General features: G+C 45.3%; 1 protein-coding gene across 5 annotated transcripts in view; it reads left to right on the plus strand.

Annotated features, from left to right (window-relative positions):
- ZEB1 (zinc finger E-box binding homeobox 1) overlaps window positions 1-26202 on the plus strand; it is a 341083-nt gene that overhangs the window by 136147 nt on the left and 178734 nt on the right. For all 5 annotated transcript variants that reach the window (XM_085631833.1, XM_085631834.1, XM_085631835.1 and 2 more), the window contains exon 2: window positions 5359-5550. In XM_085631833.1, the coding sequence (XP_085487959.1) occupies window positions 5359-5550 (192 nt within the window). The remainder of the gene's footprint in view (window positions 1-5358; window positions 5551-26202) is intronic.

Here is a 26202-nt window from a genome sequence, read left to right on the forward strand (position 1 = left end):
AATGTACAGTGATTGGGAGACTTGTGTGCATAAACCTGTGACCTTTACCTACCCATAACGCATGGGTCTGTCGCAGAACACTATTATGCTAAGAAGATTGTTTCAATACTTGCATCTAATAATTGACACTAGTGTAGTGCGATCCAATTGCTTCCTCCTCGAGATGGCTACTTGTGCTGCTTTTGAGAGCTCCCTTCCTATTTCTTCACACACAAGAGGAAGGACCTACACAGGTGCCAGAAGCAGCAGCACTCCTCAAGGTGTGCAGACCATGGTGGCATGAGATTGGCTGCCTGTCTGGCCTACCACCAAGCCACCTGCCCCTCTCTACAGCTAGGATATTCTGAGGAGCAGGTCGATCTTTTGCAGTCAATGACTGGCCAAGCATTCTCCCACTATTGGTTTCTTTGTGATCAGTTGCGAGAAATTTCCCGTTGTAGACACTCTTTCCCAACAGCCTTGTAACACTGTTTCCACTGCTTGTCCAAACGCTCCCTACATTATGCAAGGCCACAGGCATGACCTCTTGATTTAAAGGAAAGTGAGGTGTCCATATCCTGTTTCTACTGCTCATTGGCCGCCTGAAAAGGCAGATGGCTTCTAAAAATGTAGTCTTTACACCCATCGCTGAGCTCTCCATCTTCCTCAAACAGTGTGTGAATAACAAACCAATACAGTTTTTTCCCTTTAAATTCTGGTACTTGTACTTTGGTTTTGAAGTGCATCTACAACTGGAAAAACAAAGATGCAAAAAATAAAATCCCAATTCATGACATAAAATAATCCCAACAGTAAATTAAATGGGTATTATAAACATTTGTCACAGGCTGGTATTGTAGGCAAAACTCTGCAGTGGCGGTCTTAATCAGATCGCATGCAGGCAGTAAAACTATCACTGTGTGCCTCCTCTTAAAGAGTTGTGTCTTGTGGTGTTCTCCAGGGGTTCTCTCTGTAAAGGAGTCCTAAAAATGGATTATGTTTTAGCTATCCATTTGCTAGAACTAAAGATTTCTAATATACATAGTGTGCTTCAGGTCAGCCTTTTGCTTACGATTGAAAGGTTATCTCGGTTGTTTTCTCCTGATTTAAGGGCTTTCTTCCCTATTCTTGTTTGTCCTTCCCTGAACATTAGGTCTCAGTGTTCTGATTGGTTGACTTGTATCCTTCCACTTCTGATATTGCTTGTATTAAGGGAGCTATTTTTCCTTTTTATTTTAAGCACACATTGGGAGTATGTCTTTTCTCTGTGTGCTGCTTCCATTGTTCTCTGTTGCTACTCCTCTCTCCTCCAAGATCTGTTGCTTTCCACCGCCCACTCTGCTTGTCACTCTTCCCCTACCTCTATACCTTTTTGCATGCCGCTCAATTGGTGGGATCCCTTGGAGTTTTTGCCATTTCAAGATGTTTCCAGCAAATGCATGTTCGGTAGGCAGGCACCAAGAAACCAGTTTGTATCATTTGAACAGACCATTCAAAGATGACTGCAGCAGATGAACGCATGCCCCATGGTTATCTTAAAATAGGCTTATTCAAATATTACTAACCCCTTCAGAGATGACTGCCATGAATGACTGTGCAGCTATGGCTGCGGCCATCTTTGAGTGCATTTCTAATCTTTGAACAAACACATTCAAAGATGACGAATTCTTGCATGCGCATTGAATGTATATAACAAAAGACCTTGGAAAAGCCAATAAGTTTCACTGTCAATGCTTGACAATATAGATGTAGCTCCCCTGGCAAAGTCTATTTTCTCCTGATTTTTTTTTTCTCCTCTTCTCCTCCAATAGGCAGACAAAGGGGCCAGTTACGATGTTGTGCAGAAAGTCTCCTCCCAGCAGTCTGAATCTCCTCCAGCCCGTCTGAGCCCTTCCGACCGACTCGGTTGGTTTTCATTCCGACTAAGCAGTCTGAATCTCCTCGAACGCGTCTGAGCCCTTCCGACCGACTCGGTTGGTTTTCATTCCGACTAAGCAGTCTGAATCTCCTCGAACGCGTCTGAGCCCTTCCGACCGACTCGGTTGGTTTTCATTCCGACTAACCGATTTACGATGTTTGTGGTCGGAATGTAAACCTAGTGGTCATTACCAATCTGTTCAGAGCGACTCGCTGAGTAGTCGTGTCAGTCGGAACCACATCGAAAACCCCTATGGAGAGGGCTTACGCCCTCGGCATTACGAGGTCTATTTACTTTCCTTTCTGCATCGGCCTGTCCGACACACAGGCTGTCGGAAGGTGACTTTTGGGGCCCTGGCAGGGTCCCCTTGCCCCGCGGCTTACAGGTGATGGCCGAGGGGGTTCCTAAGGGACCCCCCCCCTGTAAAACCCTGCACTGTGTGGTGCCTGCGACAGGGTGCAGGGTTTTCTGCAAACAACCCATTTCCCCATAGGATCCTGTGTTACAGCCGGTTGTCGGGCGGAACACTAGCTCCCATAGGGAACAATAGGACTCCGACGGAACAGTTTTCAGTCGCATCGTAATCCGGTGGCTGAATCCACCGACCACAGGTCGGTCCCGATTCCTAGTCCTTGTCGGGCGACATTGTTAGGCCTAAAATGTATTCTGAATCATTGGCTATCAGCAAAGACTCAATTTAACTTTCAGAACTGGGTGCTTGCTATTGCTAAATGGATAAGTAATAATTTATATATTCCAGTCAAGACTAAAATCCTGCTCTTTGGTTCCAATGTTTCTGCCTGATCAAATCATTTGTGGAATATTGATTTGAGTTGTAAATTACTCACCACCAGTTAAATAGGCCAGCAACCTGGTTGTCATTTTTGAGAAATCATTTTTCGTTCATATTTAAAGTGTCACTTCAGTGTTTTTTGGAGTCTCACAGGAAGATTTTCTCTTTTCTAGCAAAAGAGACCCCTTCTACTGGAGAGGCCTCTAATCTTTTCTTCTATAAGAGCGTCCTATCTTCAATGAAAATCATTTCGAGCTACTGATACTAGTGTGCATTTAATGACTACGACATACAAGATTAGATTAGTGGCCTCCTCATGCAACATTACTAGCATTGATCACCTCCGTGCACCAGGCATGGTTGCCAGCAGTAATGTGAAGAAGGCTTTATCAATTTGGAATGCCACCTCTATATGGGAATACATGACCGCTAATAGCTTCAGTGCCCATCGCATGAAAGTAGGAATATTAGTAATGTTTGCCGAATGCCTCCTGATTTCACTAAAAGATTACCCTTTTAAATGTTTGTAAATCCAACCATTTCCTTGAAACGTGAGTTTAGAAAATACACACTTTCATCTCAAATGCATGGTTTTCAATTTTGAGAAACCGAAGTCAATTCGCCCAAGCAACAGCTTCTAATTTAGTAGGCAGGTTTGCACATCCTGCTGCTAGTTGCAAAGAACTACTAGTTGTGGAGAAGCCGGTCTGTTGATCTAAACTTGACGTCTGCAGCTTCTCGTACTTTGAACTACCAAAATATCTTGCTGCTTCTTCACAGAAGCGCTGCTCTATTATCGACCAATCTGCCTTACTGGTCTCCCATTTCCCCACATTAAAAAAAATTACATTGGCTGCCTTTTGAAAAAATAGACCTAACTTTAAATGTCTTTATCTGCTGCAAAATACCCAACTCTGGTCCTGGAATTATATCTGAATTCTTTATCGCCCTTTGTGTCCTCCTAACTCTGCTATTTTTTCAGCTTTAACAGTTCTAAAGATTAGGAAGGTTTGACAGGGAGACTGCTTTTTTCTTATAAAACTGTCAAAATCTGGCACTGTTTGCCTATATATATATATATATATATATATATATATATATATATATATATATATATATATATATATATTAAATAATCGAGCATAGTCAGTATGGATAGACCCCTATAACCTTTTTTAGGTCGAGCCTAGGCAGCGCATGCACTGCTCTGCGAGACATGCTGTATAGGGGTGTGCACTTGAACCTATGCTCATTCTCCACCCATATTTGTCTTGTGTCATTGCCCTTCGAAAATGCTGGCTTCTGATTCGTAAATTGACTTCTTAGTCCTTAGTATCGCCTTGTCTTCAATTGTAACTTCCCATGAGGACTGACCCTTTTACTTGGGTTGTTACACGGGAAGTGTTATTTATTCTGTAAGCACTATTTTTTCTTTCATGAGTTTCGCTTACTGCAGGCACGTCATGCATTCTGCAACATTCAACGCACCATGCGGGCTTTCACGGGGCGCTTTTACAACAAAAAGAATGTCAACTTGACAGACCAATACTGTTTTGATAAAAGCGCCCCATACCACGCTTTCACTTTAATAGCGGCCGCTGACCTTTCTTTAGACGCGGCTCATTAAAAGAAAGGGGCATGGCCTCTATTAACATGAAAGCTCAACATGGGGCGCTTGTAAACAACTAGCATTTGCAATGCAATATGTCTTGCATTTTAAAAACTTTGAACTATTGGTATTGTAAATGACAATGCCTTTTTATTTTTTTCAGATGTTTTTTTAAACACCTAAATAAATGGCATTGTCATTTACAATGCCAATAGGTCAAAATCTCTCAATTGTGAGACCTATTGCATTGCAAATGCTTGTTGCAGGTGTAACTAGTTGGTATTGTCATTTCAGCTCTGTCGACATCAGGACATCTGTTGCTAATTCTGCACTAAATCAGTAATTTAACTATAAGTCACTACAGGCATTCATTACTACTTGAAAGCACCCCACCTCCAGGCATGTACCTCAGTATTGTGTCAAACTCTTGGGTGACTTGAAATATAATTTGGACAGTTTGGGGTACTTGATCTGTACAATGTCGTAAGAAGTAAAAACGTTCTTCAAAAACTAAAGGTTGGACGTATCTAGATTTGTGCCACGACTAAGGGCAGGCGTTTTAAGGGGTGGGGTAAGGGCAGTTGATGGTATAGATCACTGAACTGAGATGTGATTAAAGGTGCCCTCAAACAAGACTTCTGTTGCACATACGTAATCGTTTTTTTGTATAATAAAAAGCATGTTAAGTCCTCTGTGCAGTGGAACAGTGCATTAAAGGTTCCTCTGTTAAAGATGACACCCATTCAAAACTCACAATTACGACCATTTGCAAGTGATACTAATCTTTTATGGAACCAAGGAATGCTGCTATTATTCCTTCCAAGGAGGTTCTGTTCTTTCATGAAAATCTGTCGAAAGCGTGCGCGCGAGCGAGCGACCACGCTCATCATATAATTATCAGGCTAAGAAAAGCAACATTACTTGCAATTAGCATTTGCTAAATCGCAATTTCAAGTAGGTAATTAAGCTCATGTGTTGTAGTGATGCCTAATTTATGCCATAGTGTTATTAGCATTATGACTTTGCCTGATTGCCATTTTGCCTTTTTTGTCTTCTCAGTTACCAATTACAATAACGTGCTAGAAACCAATTCGGATTCTGATGACGAAGACAAACTGCACATTGTGGAAGATGAAAGTGTTACAGACGCCGGTGATGATGTGCCAGAAGATGATTTGCCAACAGACCATACAGTATTACAGGAAAGCAGTGAAAGAGAAAGCAGTGGCAAAAGTTGCTGGGAAGATGATGGTACGTTCTGCACTATATTTTGATTAGATACGTAATCTAACTAAACTGATAGCGCTAACAGCAATCAATTAGTTTAAAAAGCAATGCAACACCAGCGTTGCCAAAGCCAGTAGGCCTGACTTGAATGTGCTAATGCCTGCAAACTGCAATACCATATTCAACCCACAGGTTTGCTTTGCCAGTGCTTGTTTTGTTTTAAGCAGTTGAATTGTGTACTCGTATGCGTGTATGTAAATCTACATTTGAACATGTGATTCGCACATAACTCCCGACTAAAGCCTTTAAAAAAAAGACTGCTACACTGAAAAAAACAAATAAATGCTTGCATTGTTTATACCATACAAGCTGTTGATTCAAACAGTATTATGTGCTTTTAAGATGTTCGAGCGCCTCAGCATTTCAGCTCGGAAATTCTATGGAAGGTGGAAAGATGCATCAAACTGCCAATAGCACGTGCTGACAAAGAAATAATCTTTTGTGTAGCTGCAGAGTCCACTCTTTGTATTCCTTTTTTTTTTTGGGGGGGGGGGAGAATTGGTAACAATAGATTTTGCAGACAGCTGCGCTTTCAAACCAGTCCTAATGTTGCCCTGCAAGAATGCAAATTCAGTACAGTAATTTTAATTAAACCGAAGTGTTTAGAGGATTATATTACTGTTTATATATAATCTTGTTTTACATACAAGTAATTTGTTACAAAATTCTTGCTTTCCCAGATTTCTTTTTTTTCCCTTCAATTTCTTCTAGTGCGGGACAAAGCGATGCATGGGATAGTTAATGGCTCTGTTACAATACTTGTAAGCTAGGTAAGGTGTCAGAAGCTCCTTTTTCTTGATGGTGCCAGAAGTAGCATAAAAGAAGCATTAAAGATCATTTCATTTAAAAGTACTAGGGACTAGAAGACTCGTATGAAATGATAGCCTTTTTTTCTTCTATTTTTACACTTTTTTCGTATTTCATTTGGTTTCGATTTAAGGTAGCTATAGATGTTAAGCCTAACTCTGAAGAGCAGCGGAGCACTTTCATTTGACCAAAGAACACTTTGAGGTGTGCTGGTTCCAGGTGCATGGATGGCCACAACTTGTTTGACTAAAATTAGAAACCCATATGATAACATGGGACGCTGATTCACAGAAGAGGTTCGTGAGGAGGAAGGAGAGAAATACCTGTTGAAAGGGAGGGTTTTCCTAGAGCGGTAGTAACGTAGTTTGATTTGCATTTGCCAGAGATGACTTTTTGTAGTGTACAGTATTTAGGCGGGTGATTGTAGTTTCTTGAAGGCTGGTAAAAAGATAATTTTCCAGTACATGAGAAGAGGAGTACTTAGAATATGTTATGGAATGTGTACTTGATAGAATAGGTGTGATACTATTCCGAAGCGTTGGTGGACTACCACATGCCGTTTTTCACATGCTTTTTAACCAAGATCTACCAACCGATATAGATGGCCATGGGCTTGATATTGGTGTACTCAGTGGTGGACCTGACCAGCTTAGTCAGAATGTTTTGATAGTTGTTTAAGCCAATATATGGACTTCTGTAATTGTGCATGTCAGGTTAGGCCCTCTGCCCAGGCCCAAATCCACAGAAGCGAAGATTAAAGTCCTCCACACTTCCCAAGAGCTAGCGCGCGGAATGGAGCAACGTAACACACTCAAGGGCAGCAGCTTCCAAAAAGTGTGGGGGGGAATTACCCAAGGAGTGATCCCCCCCCCCCCCCCCTCCCCCAGCTAGATGATGCTGCAGCGGGGAATTGAGGAAGTGCAGGAACTGCAAAGAAAAGGTTACAGTGTTCGTTTAGTACTATGAATACCTATACAAAGCTTCTTTTGGAGTGTGTTCAACACCGCGCTCCACTTACCCCACTCTTGTAAGCACAAGGCCTGGGCGAGAGGTCTTCTGTGAAAGGAGTCCAGTGGAAGATGCAGAGAGTCACAGAGGCTCAAGCCAGTAAGGGGCAATATAGGACCAACAGAGGGAAATAAACAATCAAGGGTAACACTCTCTCTCACTCTTGCAACACCCTGGCTCATAAGCATAAGACAGAACAGGGTGTCCTCCTCTGTATGGTGGAGCGTTGCCCGACTCATAAGCTAAAGGCAGAACGGGACACCTGCATGCACCAATGCAAATGACTATACTCTGCTCTTAAACTGAAGACGTAGCGGAGTAAGCATCTACCCGGGATAGAGGAGGTAGATGAAATACGTGTAATCCAACTCCTAAACTGAAGACCGAGTGGAACTACACCACCTAACCCTTGAGGAGAGAAAGAGAGGGCTACTACACCCCCTCCGGTATCTACAAGAAGATACGGAGCGGGGTAAACACACACAATCACGTTCGTACCAGGTAACCAGAATGAAGGGGGAAGGGAGTCTACACACACACTCGCACTGAAAGGCTGGGTCGGAATACAGGGAACACGAGAGGCGAGACCAGTCTGGGAGTTAGGGAAACACGAAAAGCTGGCCAAACACAGATGCCGGGGAACGGGACCCCTGGAGGCTGTAAAGGATATAGGATAGCAGGATCACGGGGTAAAGGTAAGAAAATTCCCACCGGGAAGTTGTCTCAGGGAAACAAACAGGAATCCAGGAATCACAGAGGCTACATCCGTGCCGCTAAGCGAGGAACAAACACTGAATTGACCAAAGGGGCGTGGTTACGTCAGGAATTAGTAAGCCAAGCAACGGCTTACGCGTCAGACGTTCCTTTTAAGATCGTAGTGATCGTCTGCAAATTCCGTCTTGTGAAGGGAGCGCAATGCTGAACACACACACACACACACGGAAACCCCGCCTCGTCTCAGTCTGCCCCGAACAGTGCAGGCTGCAACAACACCTTAATATATAGCTTTGTCCTCTGCCTCCAGGTGTACAACAGTGCCTTGCTTGGATGATTTGACCTCCCGAAGTTCTTTCTGAAGTTGATTTAATGACTAAAAAAGATAGATGTAAAAATGTGACCCTTGAGTATCGCCCTTTGATCGATAATTGAGGCATTTGAAGATGTCCCAAGTGGACATACTATCTGTTGGTCAGAAATAACATACCAACTGAGGGGAGTTTAATTGATTCTCAATTTGGAGGAGAAAGACCTGATGGCCTATGTTGAAGACTGAGAGGTCAAGGAGGATGTGGAGCCCTGGATCATCTTTACCAGAGATTGTCAGGGCTTCACCAACAACTTAATTTGAGGTTTTGTGCTGCAATTGATGGAAGCTTGATATGTAGGACATCTAGGTGTAATGCCACCAGTCTTTACAGGACCGTACCCACGAAAGGGAGGTAGATTGTCTGCCAATGGTCAAGCCATTGAGTCAGGGTTGGGTTTGAGCACTTTAATGGGAGTGTAGAGGTGCCAGTCACACGTGATGTGCTGATCATATTCAGCTATGGACTGATATGTTGATGGAAGGGAGCACCTTTTCTTTAGTGCTATTTACACCATTTTTAGGATGTGGCATGGAAATATGAGGGGAGGGTCTGGCGAAACTGATGTTGTGATCTAGTATGTGCATAGGAGGATGAGTTGAAAGTTGACCAAATAGATATTGGAAAGGTTAGAGACGTGATGAGTATTTGTTTTGTCAATGAAGAATAGTAATTGTTGGTGTTTCCAGTAGTTAATTAAGCTTGTGGTGCAGTGTTCATGGCTTTTCAGGGCAGTGACGCATGGCAGGCAGTAGAAGTGAATCTACATGTTTGACTGTAAGAAAGGGGGCCTTAGTTTCATAGTCTGTGCCATTTAGGTTTTTAGTTCAACAGTTAACTTGCGAACATAACGTGCATCTTATTGTGAAAGCGTCAGATTTAAATACTTTTTACTAATCTTAACACATAAACATTGATGTATAAATTCCCACTTTAAAAGGAGAACAATTTTATATTTAAAGCCTTCATTCTGCTGATAAAAACTGCATTTCAAAACCAGAATGTTTAGGAAAGGAAGTGGATTATCTCCATATAATTCCAATGCAGATCTATTTAAAAGATAAGATGACTAGCAAACATTCCTGTTAAAGGCTTCATTCATTGTCCAAATATCCTGCTTCATTACCAGACTAGAATACCTAATCTCAATCTGTTTCATCTAGTCACCTGACCCCAAAATCCTTTGCGTCTCAAACGAAGATACATTGGTTTCAGAGCTTTGTTCAGTTTTACTAGGCAGTAAAATAGAGACTTCTGGCCCTTCCTAAATTGTAGGTGGTTAACAATTAACTTACAGCAGCTAAGATAGGTGGCACGTTTATTTTAATTTTTTTTAATTCTGTTTTTAACAATTTTTGTAGATTTTTTTTTTTTTTTTTTGTTCAGTTTTTGAGCAGTGACTAACTCACCAACTGCAGCATGGAAATTAGTTTGGTATAGCAGAGTATGTTTGCAAAGGAGTTAATGAACAGCTCAGTATTTCTAGAGGTGATTTGTAGACTCCGATTGGTACTTGTGGATGGTTGGGGGCCGGGAGTGATCAAGCCGCTGGATAGCCATTGATGTCAGTCTTCTAGGTGGTGCTTCATAGCCGTAAAAGCTTTACCACATCAACTGACCATGTGCCCCAGGCCCTCACCTATAGCAAACATCGTACTTTGGTCTGTGGCAAGGGGCAGTGGATACCATCTAGTCTCAAGCCTGCCACACGCCCATATTTTGTAGGGTTTTGTGTTGAACTGAATTGTGCACAGTCTTAATCAGAGGTTCACTTAAACAGAGTAATTTCTAGGCCTGGGCTAAAATTCCGTTCTGCTCGCGGAAATTGCGATAATTTGACATTTTCGCGTTCCGCGGAGAGCGGGAAAATGTCAATTTCCGCAATCCGCATTTTACCAGAAATTTTTTGCTTGATCGCGCTGTAAAATAATACATTCTCGCGTGCGCGCGATCGCCTTAGCTGAATCCCCGCGTTCGCCGACAAGTTTTCCCGATCCGGTCGCGTTCTCCACGAGATGTTGGATTGTTGGTAGCCATTTGCGCTGTCTTGCGACAGTTCGCGCCCGCAGTAACGTCATTCGTCGCGCGATCACGTCTTTCTTCTCGCGATCATGCACCGCGATACAAGTGAAAACAAGATGGCCGTGCCTGCGAGCAACCGCATGGTTAAGTTGGCGAGCCGCGACCACGCAGAAAATACCGTGAACGGGCGGGAAAAAAACTTTCGCATCTTCGCGATATTTCCGCGTGTTTGCGGAGATTTTTAACAATTTCACGATAATTTGCAAAAGTGAATTTCGCAAATTCCGCCCACCCCTAGTAATTTCTCGTAGATATGTCCAGTGGGGGCTGGTGGAATTTGAAAGTGGTGGGGCTTAAGACCAGTTAATGAACTTTGGTTCGCAAACCAGTTCAATGAACAAGCTAGATATTTCCCCGGTCTTGGAAATTGTGCATTTGCTAGAACAATTTCTGTAGTAAATTTACCAAAAAATATGGAGGTATGCCCCGATGTAACGCCCGCTATTACTCCTCCTCATTAGCAACACATTCTAATGCAGATGGTTGAGGGAACCACAAACCCCATTTCAAAGATAATGTTCAAAACGTAGATTACACTAAGAGTTGCTCTTTCAGTTTGATGGTGCCTAAAAAGCCGCATTCCGGCCAATGTGCATAGAGTATGCTATTTGGCATGTTTCTGGAACACGTTAGCTGTCATGTGAACAGTGGTTGAATTACATTTTTAAAAAAGTATGGGAAGTGTGATGCCGAGTGTCATGGGGTGGGGACGTCATTGAATGTGGATGTTGGTCAAAGACTTGTATAAAGGACAACATTTTCTTTAACTAATTTTTCTTCAGGTAACTGCCTAGAAAATAACACACATACCTCGAGTGAAAAATAAATGTTGGTTAAAACTAGCCGTGGGATGTTAACTCTTTTACGTTATGAAACCTTAATTGGATTGGATAGTGCAGATGTTGGGGTGTGTACCCAGAGAGTTGCAGAATTGAATCCTGGTTGGCGCACTGGAGACAAGTGACTCTTGCATTTATGTCCCTTGTCCCAGCCTTTAACTGAAAGCACTGTGAACAAGTAGTCCTCATTTTACAATTGAATTACACACAATCTCCAAATGTCAACAATTATTTCGTGGTTAAGATAAAACCAGTTCTTTCAAGATGCATATTTTAGCAAGAGCAATAAGTCTGCACCTTTTGCAAATTTTGTGCAAGCACACTCGAGAACTCTCAAAGTACGGCCCTTACATCAGCTCTGAAAAAGAATAAACATTTGTCATCCACCATAAATCTCGAAGTGACTCCATCAATTAAAGCTCATACTATTTGACGAATAGCAATTACACTTGCGATTAACCAACTGCACCCTGAACATTTCTTTTAGTTAGCAGCAAGCGCTTGCCTTTATGAAGAGTTGGGGCCTGGGCCGGACAAGCTATAGCACTGAGGGCAGTCTTTTGCTAGTCTCCAGTTCCTACTAAACAATGCAAACTGCAGATCTGGGGGCTCCCTGTGTGGCACTGATCCTCACTCTAATAAACATGAAGTCCTATCTTAAGACAACTCTTCTTGTATGTCTTCTGCCTGACAATGGGCATGGATGGCACGGACCTCCTTAAACACGGTAGTTATTGCATTCATTTTTAACATTTAACGTTAGATTTCTGAGCTTTTGTGACTGCTCTGCAGCTGACGAGTGTCCTTGCAAGTGATATGCTAATGTAGCTTTCACATGCAACTTATTTTTCAAAAGCTGATTTTTCTCCCGTTTATTTCCTTTTCAGCAGTTATATAACGCAAACTCTGTCTAGGAGTATTGGTGTACTCTACCTGAGCACCGGTTACATTGCATAAGGTCCGATTTATATAATTTGTTTTTATTTAGGTGCGGCGAGAAATAAATGCAATTCCAATTAACTGATCTGGCCAGAATCACAGGATGTTTAGCAGATGCCGAAATTCAAACCAGGCAGCCGGCATTCCTTGCTGGTGGGGGGCAGGCGCGAGGGGAATTTAAAAAAACAAATTAAATTAAACTTACCTTTCTGACAGGTCCTGCGTCTTCTCTGCTCCTGAGCTCCTGCTCTCCTGCCTCCGACAGGAAGCAGGCAGCCAGGCTCTCTTCAATAAGCCAATCACAATGCTGGGTTGTGATTGGTCGGGACAGCGCCCAGCTAGGGGCTTATGGAGTGGGCAGCCTGCATGGAGAAGGTCCGAGTGTGCATGAATGGTTTGGGCGGCCATAGAGGGCTGACCAAACAGTCTTTGCGCACTCTGGAGTAGGCAAACTACTCCACCCCTGCTCTGCTCAAACAGCAGAGAAGCACCGCCGAACCACCCACAATGCTCAAAGCAATCATAAAATGGTATTAAAGTTACTACCGTTTTGTTTCAAGATTGGCAGCTCTAGATTGACCCTCATCTTTCCCGGGAGTTGACAAGTGCCTGCTTGAGCAGTGCAATACCAGTAGGCATCTGTGCGTGGCACACTGGCTGCGATCTGTGTTTAATGACACACCAAGGATAGGTGCAGGCCGGGATCTCATTCGAGCACAGAGGGATTTGTGTGTCAGGACTCTGCAAAGACAGCCTGCTGTCACAGAACCAACAGCAAGAGCTCTAATCCTGCAGGGAAGGGGGTCCGCTGGTGCTGGGGGGCACCTGCTGTTGGAATCTACTAGCGAGAGCAGATTAGCCGAACCGGATTGTCGCCTTTTGAAGCATGCTGCTTCGATGTACCCACCCTCTCCCAAATCATCATGAGATGAGGTGGGGTCTGTGATTCTTAAGGACCACACCCCACCCTATGACGACATGAAAAAAGGGAGGGGATGCGAGGCAGCGAATCAGCTGGCCGCTCCGGGCAGTTACAGAGCTAATAATCATGCTACTCGGGGCTGCTTCAAAAACTGATACTCATACGCTTCATTTGAGGATGGACCCCAAAGTACCCTGATAAATCCAGGCCAGGAGTGAATGAAGCCCTTTGGTCTCCAGTGACGGGCACATGTGAGCTTCAGAGTATGAAACCAACAGAAAGGACGGGCACTGGTGATAAGACGTTGGGTCTGCAACATTTTTTTTCCATGCTTTGGGTGCCATCCTCACTGATAATTAATCATAATGCTCGTTGTGTAATGCGATTTAATTATTAATGTGTAAGGCACCTAAAACACACATTTTAGGGGCAGAGCCCCAGTGCCCAAAGCAAGTTTCCGCCCCTGGATATGTCTGGCCTTCACCAATCAACAGGCTTGAATGTTCTCTGGAGCAGTATGGTCGAGATACTATTCTGATGTAGAAAACTTTAAGCACATGCATGTAGCGTGGAAATCCCTATAGTAAACTTTGCTAGCTCCTCTGCTTCTTTAGTGAGGCTTACCTCTGACCTGAAAGTCACCGCTTCTGCTACAATTATCCATGCAATTGCAGACTCAAGACATTCTGTTTGAATCCCTAAATAAGAGATGAGATTGGTGTTTGTAAATTATTTCCTGCTTTCCAACCCAAATGGCTACATCCTCGCTTAGTAACATATGGTAGAAATGAAGAATTGCTTGATACAATTCCAGAAGAGAAGGTTTGCTGTAATTTGCTGCTTAACTTGTTCATGAAAAACTAAAGTATACAAAAAAGTGCTGGATGCAGTGCTTGAATAAATTTCAGCCACTGGTAATTACTCAGGGCTGCATCCCAGTTCATTATTTTGCACACTTTGCCACCTCCGTTTGGACCTAGCCATATGTAAATCGGTCTCAACCCTGCTCCAATATGAACAGTCCACCCGAAACTGTCAGGCCAGGTCCTCCATGAAGCTGACCACCACTAACCTAGTACTGGTTTCGCCGTAGTTAAGGCTCATAAGCCAGCTATAGTTTGGTTGCAATGAGTGGTCACGGGATCCATGCCTGGGCATACCCTCCCACTATTCCAGCTTCTATATGCATGGGTGCAGTGGCAAATGATGTGCACGTATGCACAACATTAGTTAAAATCCTATGGCGAGTCCCTTTCTGGTCCCTGGGATGGAAACAATTGTATCCATACAGGAGGGAACCGCTTACAAATGAATCTTTTTTTTCTATGCGTGGACTCTTACGGGAAAGATTTAGGTCCGTAGCAAAACTCTACAATAGATTAAAACAAATTGCAGATAAGTGACAGTGATAACTTTCAGTATAGGCGGGAGCCTATATTATGGTATCATCATACATTCACCCTACATTCCAGTTTTCCTCTGCACCTAGACCAGTGTGTATCCTGACGTTTCCAGGAAGAACACCTATGATGAGTCCAGGAGTGGTATATAGCGCATCTAAACACCCTCCATATGGTACTTTCGTGATGTATCTCCACAATTAGATTTTTTACCATTTCTAGTAATGCTAGTGCTATAAAATGTTTTCTTAGGAGCCCACTAATAGAATTTTTTGTTTAATTTGTTAGTGGTTCTTAAGAACCAGTTTGACAGACTGAAGGGACTGACTTCCTAACCTGCAGATCTGCATGTTGCTGTGGAAATGAAGTGGAACGCGCCAGTCTCCTTCTGTCAGTAGTGCAGAGCATGTCTCAGACTGCGCTCGGCGTAACCATCCAAGGGAGGGGGGGTGTTTAGAGCGGAGAAGCCAGATTGGAATATGTGAGAAGGGACTCAAACTTATCGTATTCTCTGCAGTCTGTTGCTGGTGGTGTGGTTTTTTTTTTTTTTTAATAATGGACACGAGACTGCTTGTATAGCCAGAAGCACAGATAGAGCTGAACCCAAGCAGGGGCTTCCTTTTCAACAGGGATGAACGTCAAGCACTTAGCCACGCCCCAAGTGTGACTTCTTGACAGCAGGATCATCATCCTGCAGTGTTGCTGAAGCGCGTCACTCAGATTGGGGATATACTCTGTTTTTGGGATCCCCACATGGGAACAGGGTTGCCACTCCTTTTGATTGGGGATGCATAATAACTGGGCAGCACACTGGCGACAGTCCAAGTCCTTGGTGAAATTACTGCTGTCACGCAGCATGTACAATATCCTGAATGGCAATGCCCTGAGTAAGGGGTGGAACGTTGGCCGAAAATACCCAACAGCAGAGGTAGCGAGTAGCGAGAACCTATGACAAGCCAGGACACCATTCATCCCATTTGAACATGGGAACTTTTCTTTCCTGGGCCTTATTGTTTGTACATGCAGTGGTTTTTCTTTCCAGTGTGGGAGGTCCTGGATAGTTAATGCCAACTACTGTTCAGTGGCAACATCCCTTCATTGTTCTGTTCTATAAGTGATGTAGACTATAAAAGGTACTATAAAACACCAAAGACTGTATGCTGATCGTTCTCTTGGAATGACTGGGCAGGACTCCTGCTCAACCTGGTGATGTGTTCTCTAAACCTGTAATAATTCATTTATCTCTTGTAGTTTTCAGGAGGTGACAAGGTGCAATAGGAGGTGGCTGTTAGTAGAGTATTACTACTTAGCTGGCTCACAGAAGGTAAGAGCGAGGTACAGTTGAACAAGCAGAGGGAATTCCTTATCGGTAAAGAGGAACATAGGACTCCTGGGTGATGATCCTAAACCTGGTCCTTTACAGACAGCTTTTAGAATGTCGCACTGCAGAAGTAACATGCACAGGGCATCTTCTAAGTTTATTAAAATTCTGAAACACATTACATTTTTTTGATAGGGACACATTGCGAGTAGGGTGGTTTTCTCTAATTCCAGGAGGGCGACGCTGATCAGAAAACTGCTGCATCGGTAATTCCAGGTGGGGTGAAGGGGAGGAAATACTCCACATTATGCTATGTTGGAGTTTCTGCACACACTCCTTTAGACACTTTACCTACTGAACAAGATCCTAAGTGAAATCTCACCGGATTACCAATGGGACTCTAAATAAGGCCCCAAGTGTTCACTTTGAGTCTATTTCTGTAAGCAGGTGAATGCTTGTGTTAGATTTTTTTTTTGTTTTTACCATGAGGGAGTTTTTAATACATTTTGTCACTGGTTGGATAACACTCAATATTTTAAAATATCCCATTGCGGGATCACATTACGAATTCCAGCTTTCGTGATTTAGAAGTTTATTGATTTTTCTCATGGCTAAATATAACCGGCCCAGAAACTGATGGTCCTCCTAGAACACTAGTATATCGATTGAAGGCTGAACTTGGTGGAAACTGCTAAAAGTAAACAACAAAAAAATACAAACCAAATAAAGCATTGGGAAAGCCAATGGGTCTGGCCTCATTAGATGGTGTAATGGTAAGTTTGTTTTTATTACACATACTTGCAATAACAAAGACAGAAAAAATTGCCACCTAAAATTGGCGGCCATATGCTTGCAATAAAACGGGAAAATTCACTTATTGTTGTGAATAAAAGGTGCCACTGGCTTTGAATTACTATAACCTGAAGACTTCTTTTAAACACACAAAAACCACTTCATTTAAAAAAAATTAAGAATGGAAAGAAGAAAACATTAAAAAGTATATCATTGGCCCACCAGCTCTGCCACTGAAGCACTTCTTCGTGGTGGATGTGTACATGTGATGAGGTAATATGCCGTCACTCTCAGTGCAAGAGAATCAATGACTGAAGTGGGCTGACACTGTTTCATGCTGGTAAGCTGGGGTGGTCTGAAATTAAATGTGAAAAATTACAAAAACTAATGGATGAAATGAGCTAAACAAAAGCACCCCTATCTTTATATGTATATATTGTTAATGCTTTCTTTTTGTAAGATTGCAGGAGACTGAGACTGCAAAAGTTGTCTCAAGGCCGTCCTTCAAAGGGTGGCATGAAATGTTCTGAATTGTTAAAGGAGTGCAGTTTCACTCACTTTCAGTGCACTTTGTTTTTGTTCCTACACTAGCTTTTTTTGGCAATGCTATATTTTATAGTATTGTTTTAATTAAGGTTATGTCTGTAAAGGTATCTCTTCCACCCCGATATTGTCCTTATCCTAATCCCCATTCCTTTCATTTAGGTTACATTGACACATTAGCAAATGTGTTAAGGTATTTCTCTGTGTTCTCTGTGTTGTTCTAGATTGATATTGCAGATTTTGTTTGCTTGCTGTAAAGTACCGACGTCGGTATATCAAGGTTGTAATGCTTTTGTATGTTACCACAAATGTGCCCTACATGTGTTTTCAGGCCATACTCTGCAATCGTATGCTTTTTAAACTGTCTTGGTGTTGCCGTTCTGTATGCTGGTTATTCCCTTTAGGCTTTAACTGTGAGTGATTTATGTTCTTTGCCATTAAGGCATGTCTAAATAATAATTGCAAGTAGAACGGTCCCCTTGTAGATTTCGGTTATCTAACAGAGTACAAAAATATTTTCTTCTGCAGAAATGGCTCACATTTTTAGTAATTTGTTAGTTTAAAAAAAAAAAGACCAATTTTCAGCACTGAGCACAAACTCACTCCGCTCCTAAATGGTCAAATACTAATCTGGTTATATCGTGAACAGTAGAAATGGACCAATAAGGGTAAAGGGTTGTATTTGCACAAGTAGCACTGTTAGAAGACCCAGAAATGGCGATAATTGTGTAGATTTAAAACTCTATTGCTCTATCTTCTTCACAGTTATCAGGCCAGGTTCATATCATCAGTCAGTTAAATTCAAACCTATGATCTGTAAAGTTTGTAGTACATCACATACTCCCCTCTAGAAAACCGCTAGACTTGAATGTTCCCACATCGCTTATATACACTCTAGTTCTGTGCAGGTTTTGAAGCGGATAACTCACTAAAACAGAGTTTCAATATATACCAACAAATTGCCGCACAAACACCACGTGTAAGTCACCTGACTGCACAGGCCCATTGCTGATTTAAATTCTGATACCACATCTTCAACTGCTCGGAGCATTAGACTGTCCTTGACCTCTCGCCACCAGAATGCATTGTCACTTCCTTTCACCTAATCACCAGGAATTTATTGGTGTGCCAATTACAAAAACAAAGATATCTGTTCTGATACTTCAGACCTTGCTGTCCTCTTCTGGAGAACCTCGCCAACATATGACTCAAGCAGCAAGTCACAGCCCCGACCCACGCTGCTGGGGACATGCTTGACCCAGTCTTCTCTTCCAGTGGAAACATCGCCTACAGCCACACCACTGCACTCCTCTGGACTGACCACCACTATGTGCACTTCACCATCACCACTCCCACCATGCACCTCCGTCCTCATCGCCCCCCTCCCTTGTCGTAGCTGTAACAAGGCAGCCAAAGAACATCTTATCGCCTTCCTCCGCACTACCACTCAGCCAACATCGATAGATGCCAACACCTCCGCATGCAACCGCAGCCAATGGATCTTTAACTGCGTCGTCACTCTGGTACCCCTCAAGAAAGCACCTTGCAAGCAACACGCCAAGAAAGCCAGCTGTTTCACTCCCGCCCTCCATGAGTCCAGGAGCACCTGCAGACGACTCCGAGATGGAGGAACAACAAAACCCTTGAAACCCACGCAACCGTCAAAACCGCCATCAACGTGCACCAACACCTCCCGAAACCCCCCCCCCCCCCACCCAATGGCCCCCCTAGACCGAATCAACAACCACGCACACACAAGCAATGAACTCTTCGCCATCGTCAAGGAGTTCGCCAGGCCCAACAGTGAGACCAGACGTCTCACCCTCCCAAGACCTCTGCAACAAACTTGCCATCTTCTTCCACTACAAGATCAGGCAAATCTACAGCAGCTTTGACACCCAAGACCCTGCCACAACGCTGCTCACCACCACACGCACCCCTGACCCCCCCCCCCCATCAGATCCTGCTCAACTGGACTCCGCTCACCACAGACGACCGACTCAAGACCATGAAGAGTATCCACTCCAGAGCCCCATTGGACCCCTGCCCACATAATCTACCATAGAGCAACCATCTCCATTGTCCCAGAGCTTTGTCGCAACATCAACTGCTCCATCAAAACCACCACTTTCCCTGATGACTGGAAACACGCTGAGATCAACCATCTGCTGAAGAAACCATCCGCGACCCGACAGACCTCAAGAACTTCAGAACCATTTCCCTTTCTCAACCAAGGTCATCAAGAAGGTCATCAACGCCCAACTCTCAAAGTTCATCAAAGAGTACCACGTCCTGGACATCTCTCAATCCAGCTTCCAAAGTAACCAAAGCACCGAGACCGCACTCCTCGCTGCCACCGACTACATCCGCTCCCTCCGCGACCATGGCGAAACAGCAGCCCTCCTCCTACTGGACCTCTCGGCTGCTTTCAATACCGTCTCCCATCGCACCCTTATCCTGAGACACCGCGACGCCGGCATCCACAACAAGGCCCTGGACTGGATCCACTCCTACCTTACTGGCCGAACACAGCGAGTCAGACTACCTCCATTCCTCTCAGAATCTACAGAGATCAGCTGCGAAGTGCCCCAGGGCTCCTCCCTGAACCCCACCCTTTTCAACGTCTACATAACCCTGCTCACTGCCATAGTCTGAAACCACAGACTTAGCATTGTCTCCTACGCTGACGACACCCAGCTGATTCTCTCCCTCACCAACGAACCCACAGCCGCCAGAATCTACTATCACAGCAGGATTAAACTTGTTGCCACCTGGATGAAAGACACCTGCCTCAAGCTCAAAACTGACAAGACCGAAGTACTCATCCTGGGACCCACGACCTCATCCTGGAATGACTCCTGGTGACCCGCCTCACTGGGAACTCCTTCCACCCCCAAGGACCACGCAGGTAAGATCTGAATTATACTGGACTCTTCGTCCACAATGAACCGCCAGATCAATGCCGTATCCTCATCCTGCTTCCACACGGTCCACCTGCTTCGAAAGACATTCAGATCCCCACAGAATCCAGAAAGACTGTCACCCACCACTCCTCACCAGCAGACTCCACTATGGCAGCGCACTCTACACCGGCGTCACCTATAAACAGCTCAGCAAACTGCAGAACGTTCAAAACGCCGCAGCCAGACTGGTCCTCGACATCCCCAGCTGCAGCCGTATCACAGAACACCTTCAACTACACTGGCTCCCAGTCAACAAGAGAATCCCCTTCAAGCTCCTCACAAATGCCTACAAAGCTCTCCACGACATAGGACCAACATGTCTGAACCACTGTGCCTCATTCCACGTACCCGCCAGACAACTTCGCTGCGCCCAACTTGCCCTGGCAACCATCCCACGTATTCACAAGACCAGAACTGGAGAAGATAATTCCCCCCCCCCCCCCCCCCCCCCCCAGCACACACAACGCCCTCGAGGGTGATTAGCCACACTATACAAAATCCTGATTAATTGATAATTAAGGCCTGCACTACCACCTGCATGAATCCATTCCTTCCATCACCTCAAATGCAAGTCGCATCTTTGACTAATACTTTATTTCTCAATGAAATGATCTGGATTTTCAAACCAGGCTTTAATCTCGTCCCTCCCTAAACACCCATGAGTTGAACAAAGGGTCCTGTACAACTATGAACTGATCACTAACGCACACTATCGAAGAAAGATGGCGGAAAGGGAGATCACTAAACGGAGTACACCTGCTTTCTGAGCACACGAGCAGAGTTTGCTGTTATGGGTGAAACCCTCCTCAGTTGTACAGTTTCTCCAGTGTTGTATGTAGCAAGAGTGGTGCTTGCACTTTACTTTGTGAGTAAGAAGTTTGAATTAGCCACATTTGTTTAACTGGAAATTACATTCAGAGGCTGTATCAATAGTGTGCAGGCACAGAGGCACCGGGGCCCCAAGCTAAGGGCCGACAGAATCCAGTGTATTGCTATATTGTTTTTCATGGCAAACCAGCGCAGGGTGGCATTTTCCTTGCTTTCAGGGGCTCTCTGTCGCCCTCGTTGCGCCACTGTTTGTAAATGCTTGCAAATCTTATTCTAATAGCATAAACCCATTCCCAGATATGCCGCTCAATCCAAATATCAAGTATTACATTTTTAGCGCTTTCTATTTCGTGTCCAGAAGAAAGTTATTCGACAAAAAAATCGCCTGTATGTAGGCAGTATGTTTGCACAGTGCTAGTTTACTGCCATATGATGTTATAGTACTTGCTGGCAACGTTGGTTTGTCAAATCCGACAATGGCGTTGTGCGCTTTAGGCATTCAGGTTATTAGTATCCCAGCATTCCCTGTCCCTGAAACTGTGCTGTCATTGTTAGAGTAAACATTTTTACTTTTCCGTATAAATAAATTGTGGCACACATCTCAGCTATGCTATTCCGCAACATGGGACACATCTCGGTGGTTTATTGTCCTTAATACAGCGTTTTAGACCGTGGATCACTGGTTTGACTTGCATTATTGTGAGATCGATCAAATTAACTTTTACAATGAGCACTGAAACTAAAATGAACCATGACTGGAATCTCCCTTACAGCATGACGTACTATTCACCATTGCAGACTGCGCATCCATACCGTGGGGGAAATGAGCCTTTCTGCAAGATGCTCTGGCGCACTCTATTGGCAGAAGAGTGCTGCTTGCCCTTTGACCTGTTGCATCTGTGACCAGTTCTGCAGAAGCACGCACTAGAGCGGTGCACCACTCCATCCTGAGGAACGCTGGAGGAAGTGGCTACAGCAGTCGCTGAAATAGAGGCTTCATCCTGCCTATATATTGCAATAGGGCTGAGCCCCTTTTCTGCTTGCCATTGGCTCTACGTTGTTGCCTCTTTGAATGGTGAATCATTCCTGTTGGAGTTTACATCCATGGGCATGGTGCTGACTTTAATTAAATATATAACATCCCTCTCACACGTCCTTATTTGATAACAGGTCTGTTATAATGTATTACAATGGCTATTCTCTCCCCCCCCCACCACCCCCCATAAACTCCATTATGGTCTCTTTTGAAAGAACCAATTATTAAACCTATTCAGAGAACCTACATAACCTTTAACGCCAGACTTTGTAGAAAACGCTGTAATATTTATTACATTTTTAAAACTTGTGCAAATGCACTTATGTGTTTTTTTTAATTTTTTTTATACTTCCGTTAGGGTCTTTAGAAATATTTTTGGGGGGTTTTCACAATAAACGGATGCATTTATCTATCTAAATTGATCATTTTATCAAAGTAATGAAAACATGCCTGCCCATTTTTAGGTCTCACCTGAGCCAGTGCGCATGCGCTGCGAGACTTTAAGGGCTTTTCACCTCTAAACACATGCTTGTGCTTTTTTTTCCGCCTAACTTGCAATTGGCTTGTGCATGCGTGTTTAAAAAAAAAAAAAGCACGCAATTGGTTCAAAGCGGGTGATTGTCCCGCCTTTGTTTCGTGGCCTAGGGTCCTCGTGAGCGAGCATTTATGCCATATGTTTTCAATTATGATCGCGCTGGTTTCTCCTACAGCAGCGGGCACAAGCACGCTCGTGCACCACTTCCGGGCTTTTCCCTCCTTGGTGACTCCTCCTTTCCCTCTCGTTTGCCAGTTCCTCTATCTGCTCTTCTTTTTATTTTGGCACCTTTCCTGTTACAAGGGACAGCAGCCCCTGAGCAATGAGCTCTTTGGGGTGAGAGTACGACTCTTCTCTCCGATCCCTCATCCAACCTGTAGAATCACGAGAGATAATTACCTCTCCTGGCGCGGTTACCACATCTGGCCACGCGGTAGCACTCCGCACCTCTTCGGAAGTCTCTTCAGTCCGCTCTGGGATCCCCTCTGCCTGCTCTAGAATTCCCCCTCCCTGCCTCCTCTGGCATCAGTCTCTGAATATCCCGTTCTGTCTGCTACTATATCCCTCTCTGTGACTTCTATTACCCCTCTGTCTGTCCCTTTTGCCTGCTTGGGGCTGCTCTCCATCTGCTTTCCTTGTGCATCTCTGTTACCCTCTTACATTGATATGGTATTGTCTCGAAACACTCTGGTCTCCCCCTCAGCTGCTGGTTAAGCGGGTGCCCAGTGGCATAGCACAGGTACCATAGTCCCTCATGCAGGCAAGGCAAAAACCCCCGCCTACAGTCTGGTGCTGAAAAACAGCCATAATTGGAGCCCTTTACACCCATGGACTCCAGGTGCCACTGCACCTGCTGCCGCCCCCATGACTGCCTTATGGAGGATCCCCTGCTGCCTTCTCTGGTGCCGTGTCGCCTGTTCCGGCGGTTCCTTGATCAGGCCCGGACTGGCCGTAGCGAGCACCGGGCAATCCCCCGGTGCGCCGCACGGGTGGGGGCCGGTTTTGGGCCCTTGGCGGCCGTTTTTGTTACGGGGATGTTTTTGCAGCATAGCTGCAAAATCGGCCCTGTAACAAAATCGGCCGAAAACCGGCCCTGGCAAAGAGCTCGGCGGCACCCCCAAGCCCCGGGGGGCCGGCCGAGCACTTTGCCAGGGCCGGTTTTGGTTCCCAGTCCGGCCCTGTCCTTGATGCGTGTGCTCTTTTCTCTGGCCTTTACTCTTGCTTCCTCTGATATCCTACTGCGGTCAAGTTCGGTGTCGCTGTCCCCAGCTTGCATATCTCCCGTTGCCTGCGTGGACATGGTATGCCCAAGGTCTACTCTGGTATTCCTCCTGCCTGCATAGGTATCCCTTCCTGGTTTCAAAACTGCGTGCTCAGGTTCACTTGCTGCCTGCTAAAGTATTATGATTGCTACCTGGTCTTTCATGACCCAGGCCTGCTCGGGAATCTACTCCTGCCTACTCTATTCCTTCAGCTGCCTCCCAGGATATTCTTGCTGCCTGCTCGGGTGCCTTGCTGCCTTCTCAGCTCAGCTATCTCTTCTTCCTGCCCGAAATGTTTGTTGCCTGCTCTGTTAAACGTCGCCGATTTCTCAGGTGTATTCAGGGACTCTCCTGGAATGTTGCTGACTGCTCTGGTTCCCAGTCTGCCTGTAAGGGTATCCATCTGGACATTCGTGCTCTGCTACCCTTTCTGTCTGTCTGGCATCTCCACTGACCTCCCTGGTAGTCTGTCCTACTGTCACAGTTCCCTGCTGTGGTACCCCCCTCTGTGTGGCTTGCTATTGCCGTGGCCCCCTCTGGTCCTCTCCTTACATGCTCGAGGACTCTATCTTGGTCTGTTATCCCAGCTGCCTGCTCTGGTATGCCTAACGGGACATCCTTGCTTCCTGCTATGATCCGCCCGTCCTGCTGACACCCTTCCTAGCTGTGTCGGTACTGGTTGCCTTTACTATGATGCCGTCTGCCTGCTCCAGCATCCTCTTGATGGTTACTACGTGACTTGGTGTCCTGAAGGGCGCAATACTCCAGTCCTGGTTTTATATTGAACAGCGCAGTGCATTCTGCTACATGTAGTCTTTGAGTCAAACAGAACAAACTAGCTGAGCTGTCGCATTACAAAGGGCTGCAGGAGGAAAGCAAAGACTGGTGACATCGACTGTATGCAATCTGGCGCATCGATGCGCCTGCTAGGGGGTCCCTGCTGACTGCAAGGTTACCCCCATGGGCTGTCCTGGCCATCAGAGGCCTGCTCAGGTGTCCATGAACTGCTGGCTCTGCAGCCTGCCGCAACCCTCCTGTGCCTTCACCTCCTTGAAAGAAGAGTTTTGGGGGTAGCCCATTTACCAAATGGGCTACAAAGGTGGGGCGAAGCCCATGACCGCCCCCTCATTATATAGCACCAGCCCCACACGCTGCACCTGCGGATACTAGGGTTGCTGCCCATCCACACAGCCAGACCATCTTACCTGCAGAGCCTGAAGTCCGTGCCAGCTCTTCCTGTGACTGCTGCTCCACCCTGTGCCCTGTTCCTGTACTTCCCGTGCCTGCTCCCTGTACCTCCCGTGCCTGCTCCCTGTACCTCATGTGATTGTTGTACCTCCCTGTGCCTGGTCCTGGTGCCTCTGGGATCCTGAGCCTGCTACTTAAGCTCTGGGCGCATGCTCACTGCACCCAGTGAGGTTGCTGCACATCCTCTGCCCGTTACTTTCACCCCTCGCGGTGGTTTCGTCCAACCCTGCCTGCTCACTGCACCACGTGGTTGCTGCAGGTCCTTTCCGTCATCCCGTGCCTTCCCTGCTCGTGCTTGCTGCGCCCATGCCTGCTGCTCCTCACTTCCCGGGTTGCCTTTGTTTACAGCGCTGCCTGCTGCAGGGAGGGGAGCGGGGGACAGTCCAGAGGAGATGGGTACGGATCTGCCAGCTGCATGAATGGAGGGGGGAGCGTGCTGTGTGCACACAGACTGTGCCTCTGTGTACAGAGGAGGCAGGAGTGGAAGAGACTGCAGACTGGTGCATGCAACAGAGGGGGTTGAGGCACATGCACTGCTCCTGTGCAGGGCAGGCGCGAGGGACTGGTCCATGCACGGACACTTCTGCTAATGGGAGAGATGCGTGCGCTGGCCGTCTTTAAGAGCGCCTCAGGGAGTGGACCTTGCACTGCGTGTGTGTGTAGTGACTACCTCGGGCCAGGCTGAAGTGATGACAAGACAATGATGAAGAAAGATCCTTTATTGCTGAGGAGCAACCCCCGGTACATCCACCTTCATCAAAACCCAATACTGGTCTCCACGCAGTGGAACCATAAACACACTCAACCCATAACATTCTCACCCACGAGATTGCACAGCAACACATAGCCACGTGGATGCGCGAACATTAGTTACCTAGCAACACAACACTTCCCCCTTCCTTATACAACACAATAATAATTAATATGTCCAACACAAAATATTAACATCCTGAATTCCTCACTCACTGTTAACCACATAATCCCTAAGCCAGATCGGAGCTTTCTT

Source organism: Triturus cristatus, chromosome 10, assembly GCF_964204655.1.
Source record: "Triturus cristatus chromosome 10, aTriCri1.1, whole genome shotgun sequence".
Taxonomy (NCBI): Eukaryota; Metazoa; Chordata; class Amphibia; order Caudata; family Salamandridae; genus Triturus; species Triturus cristatus.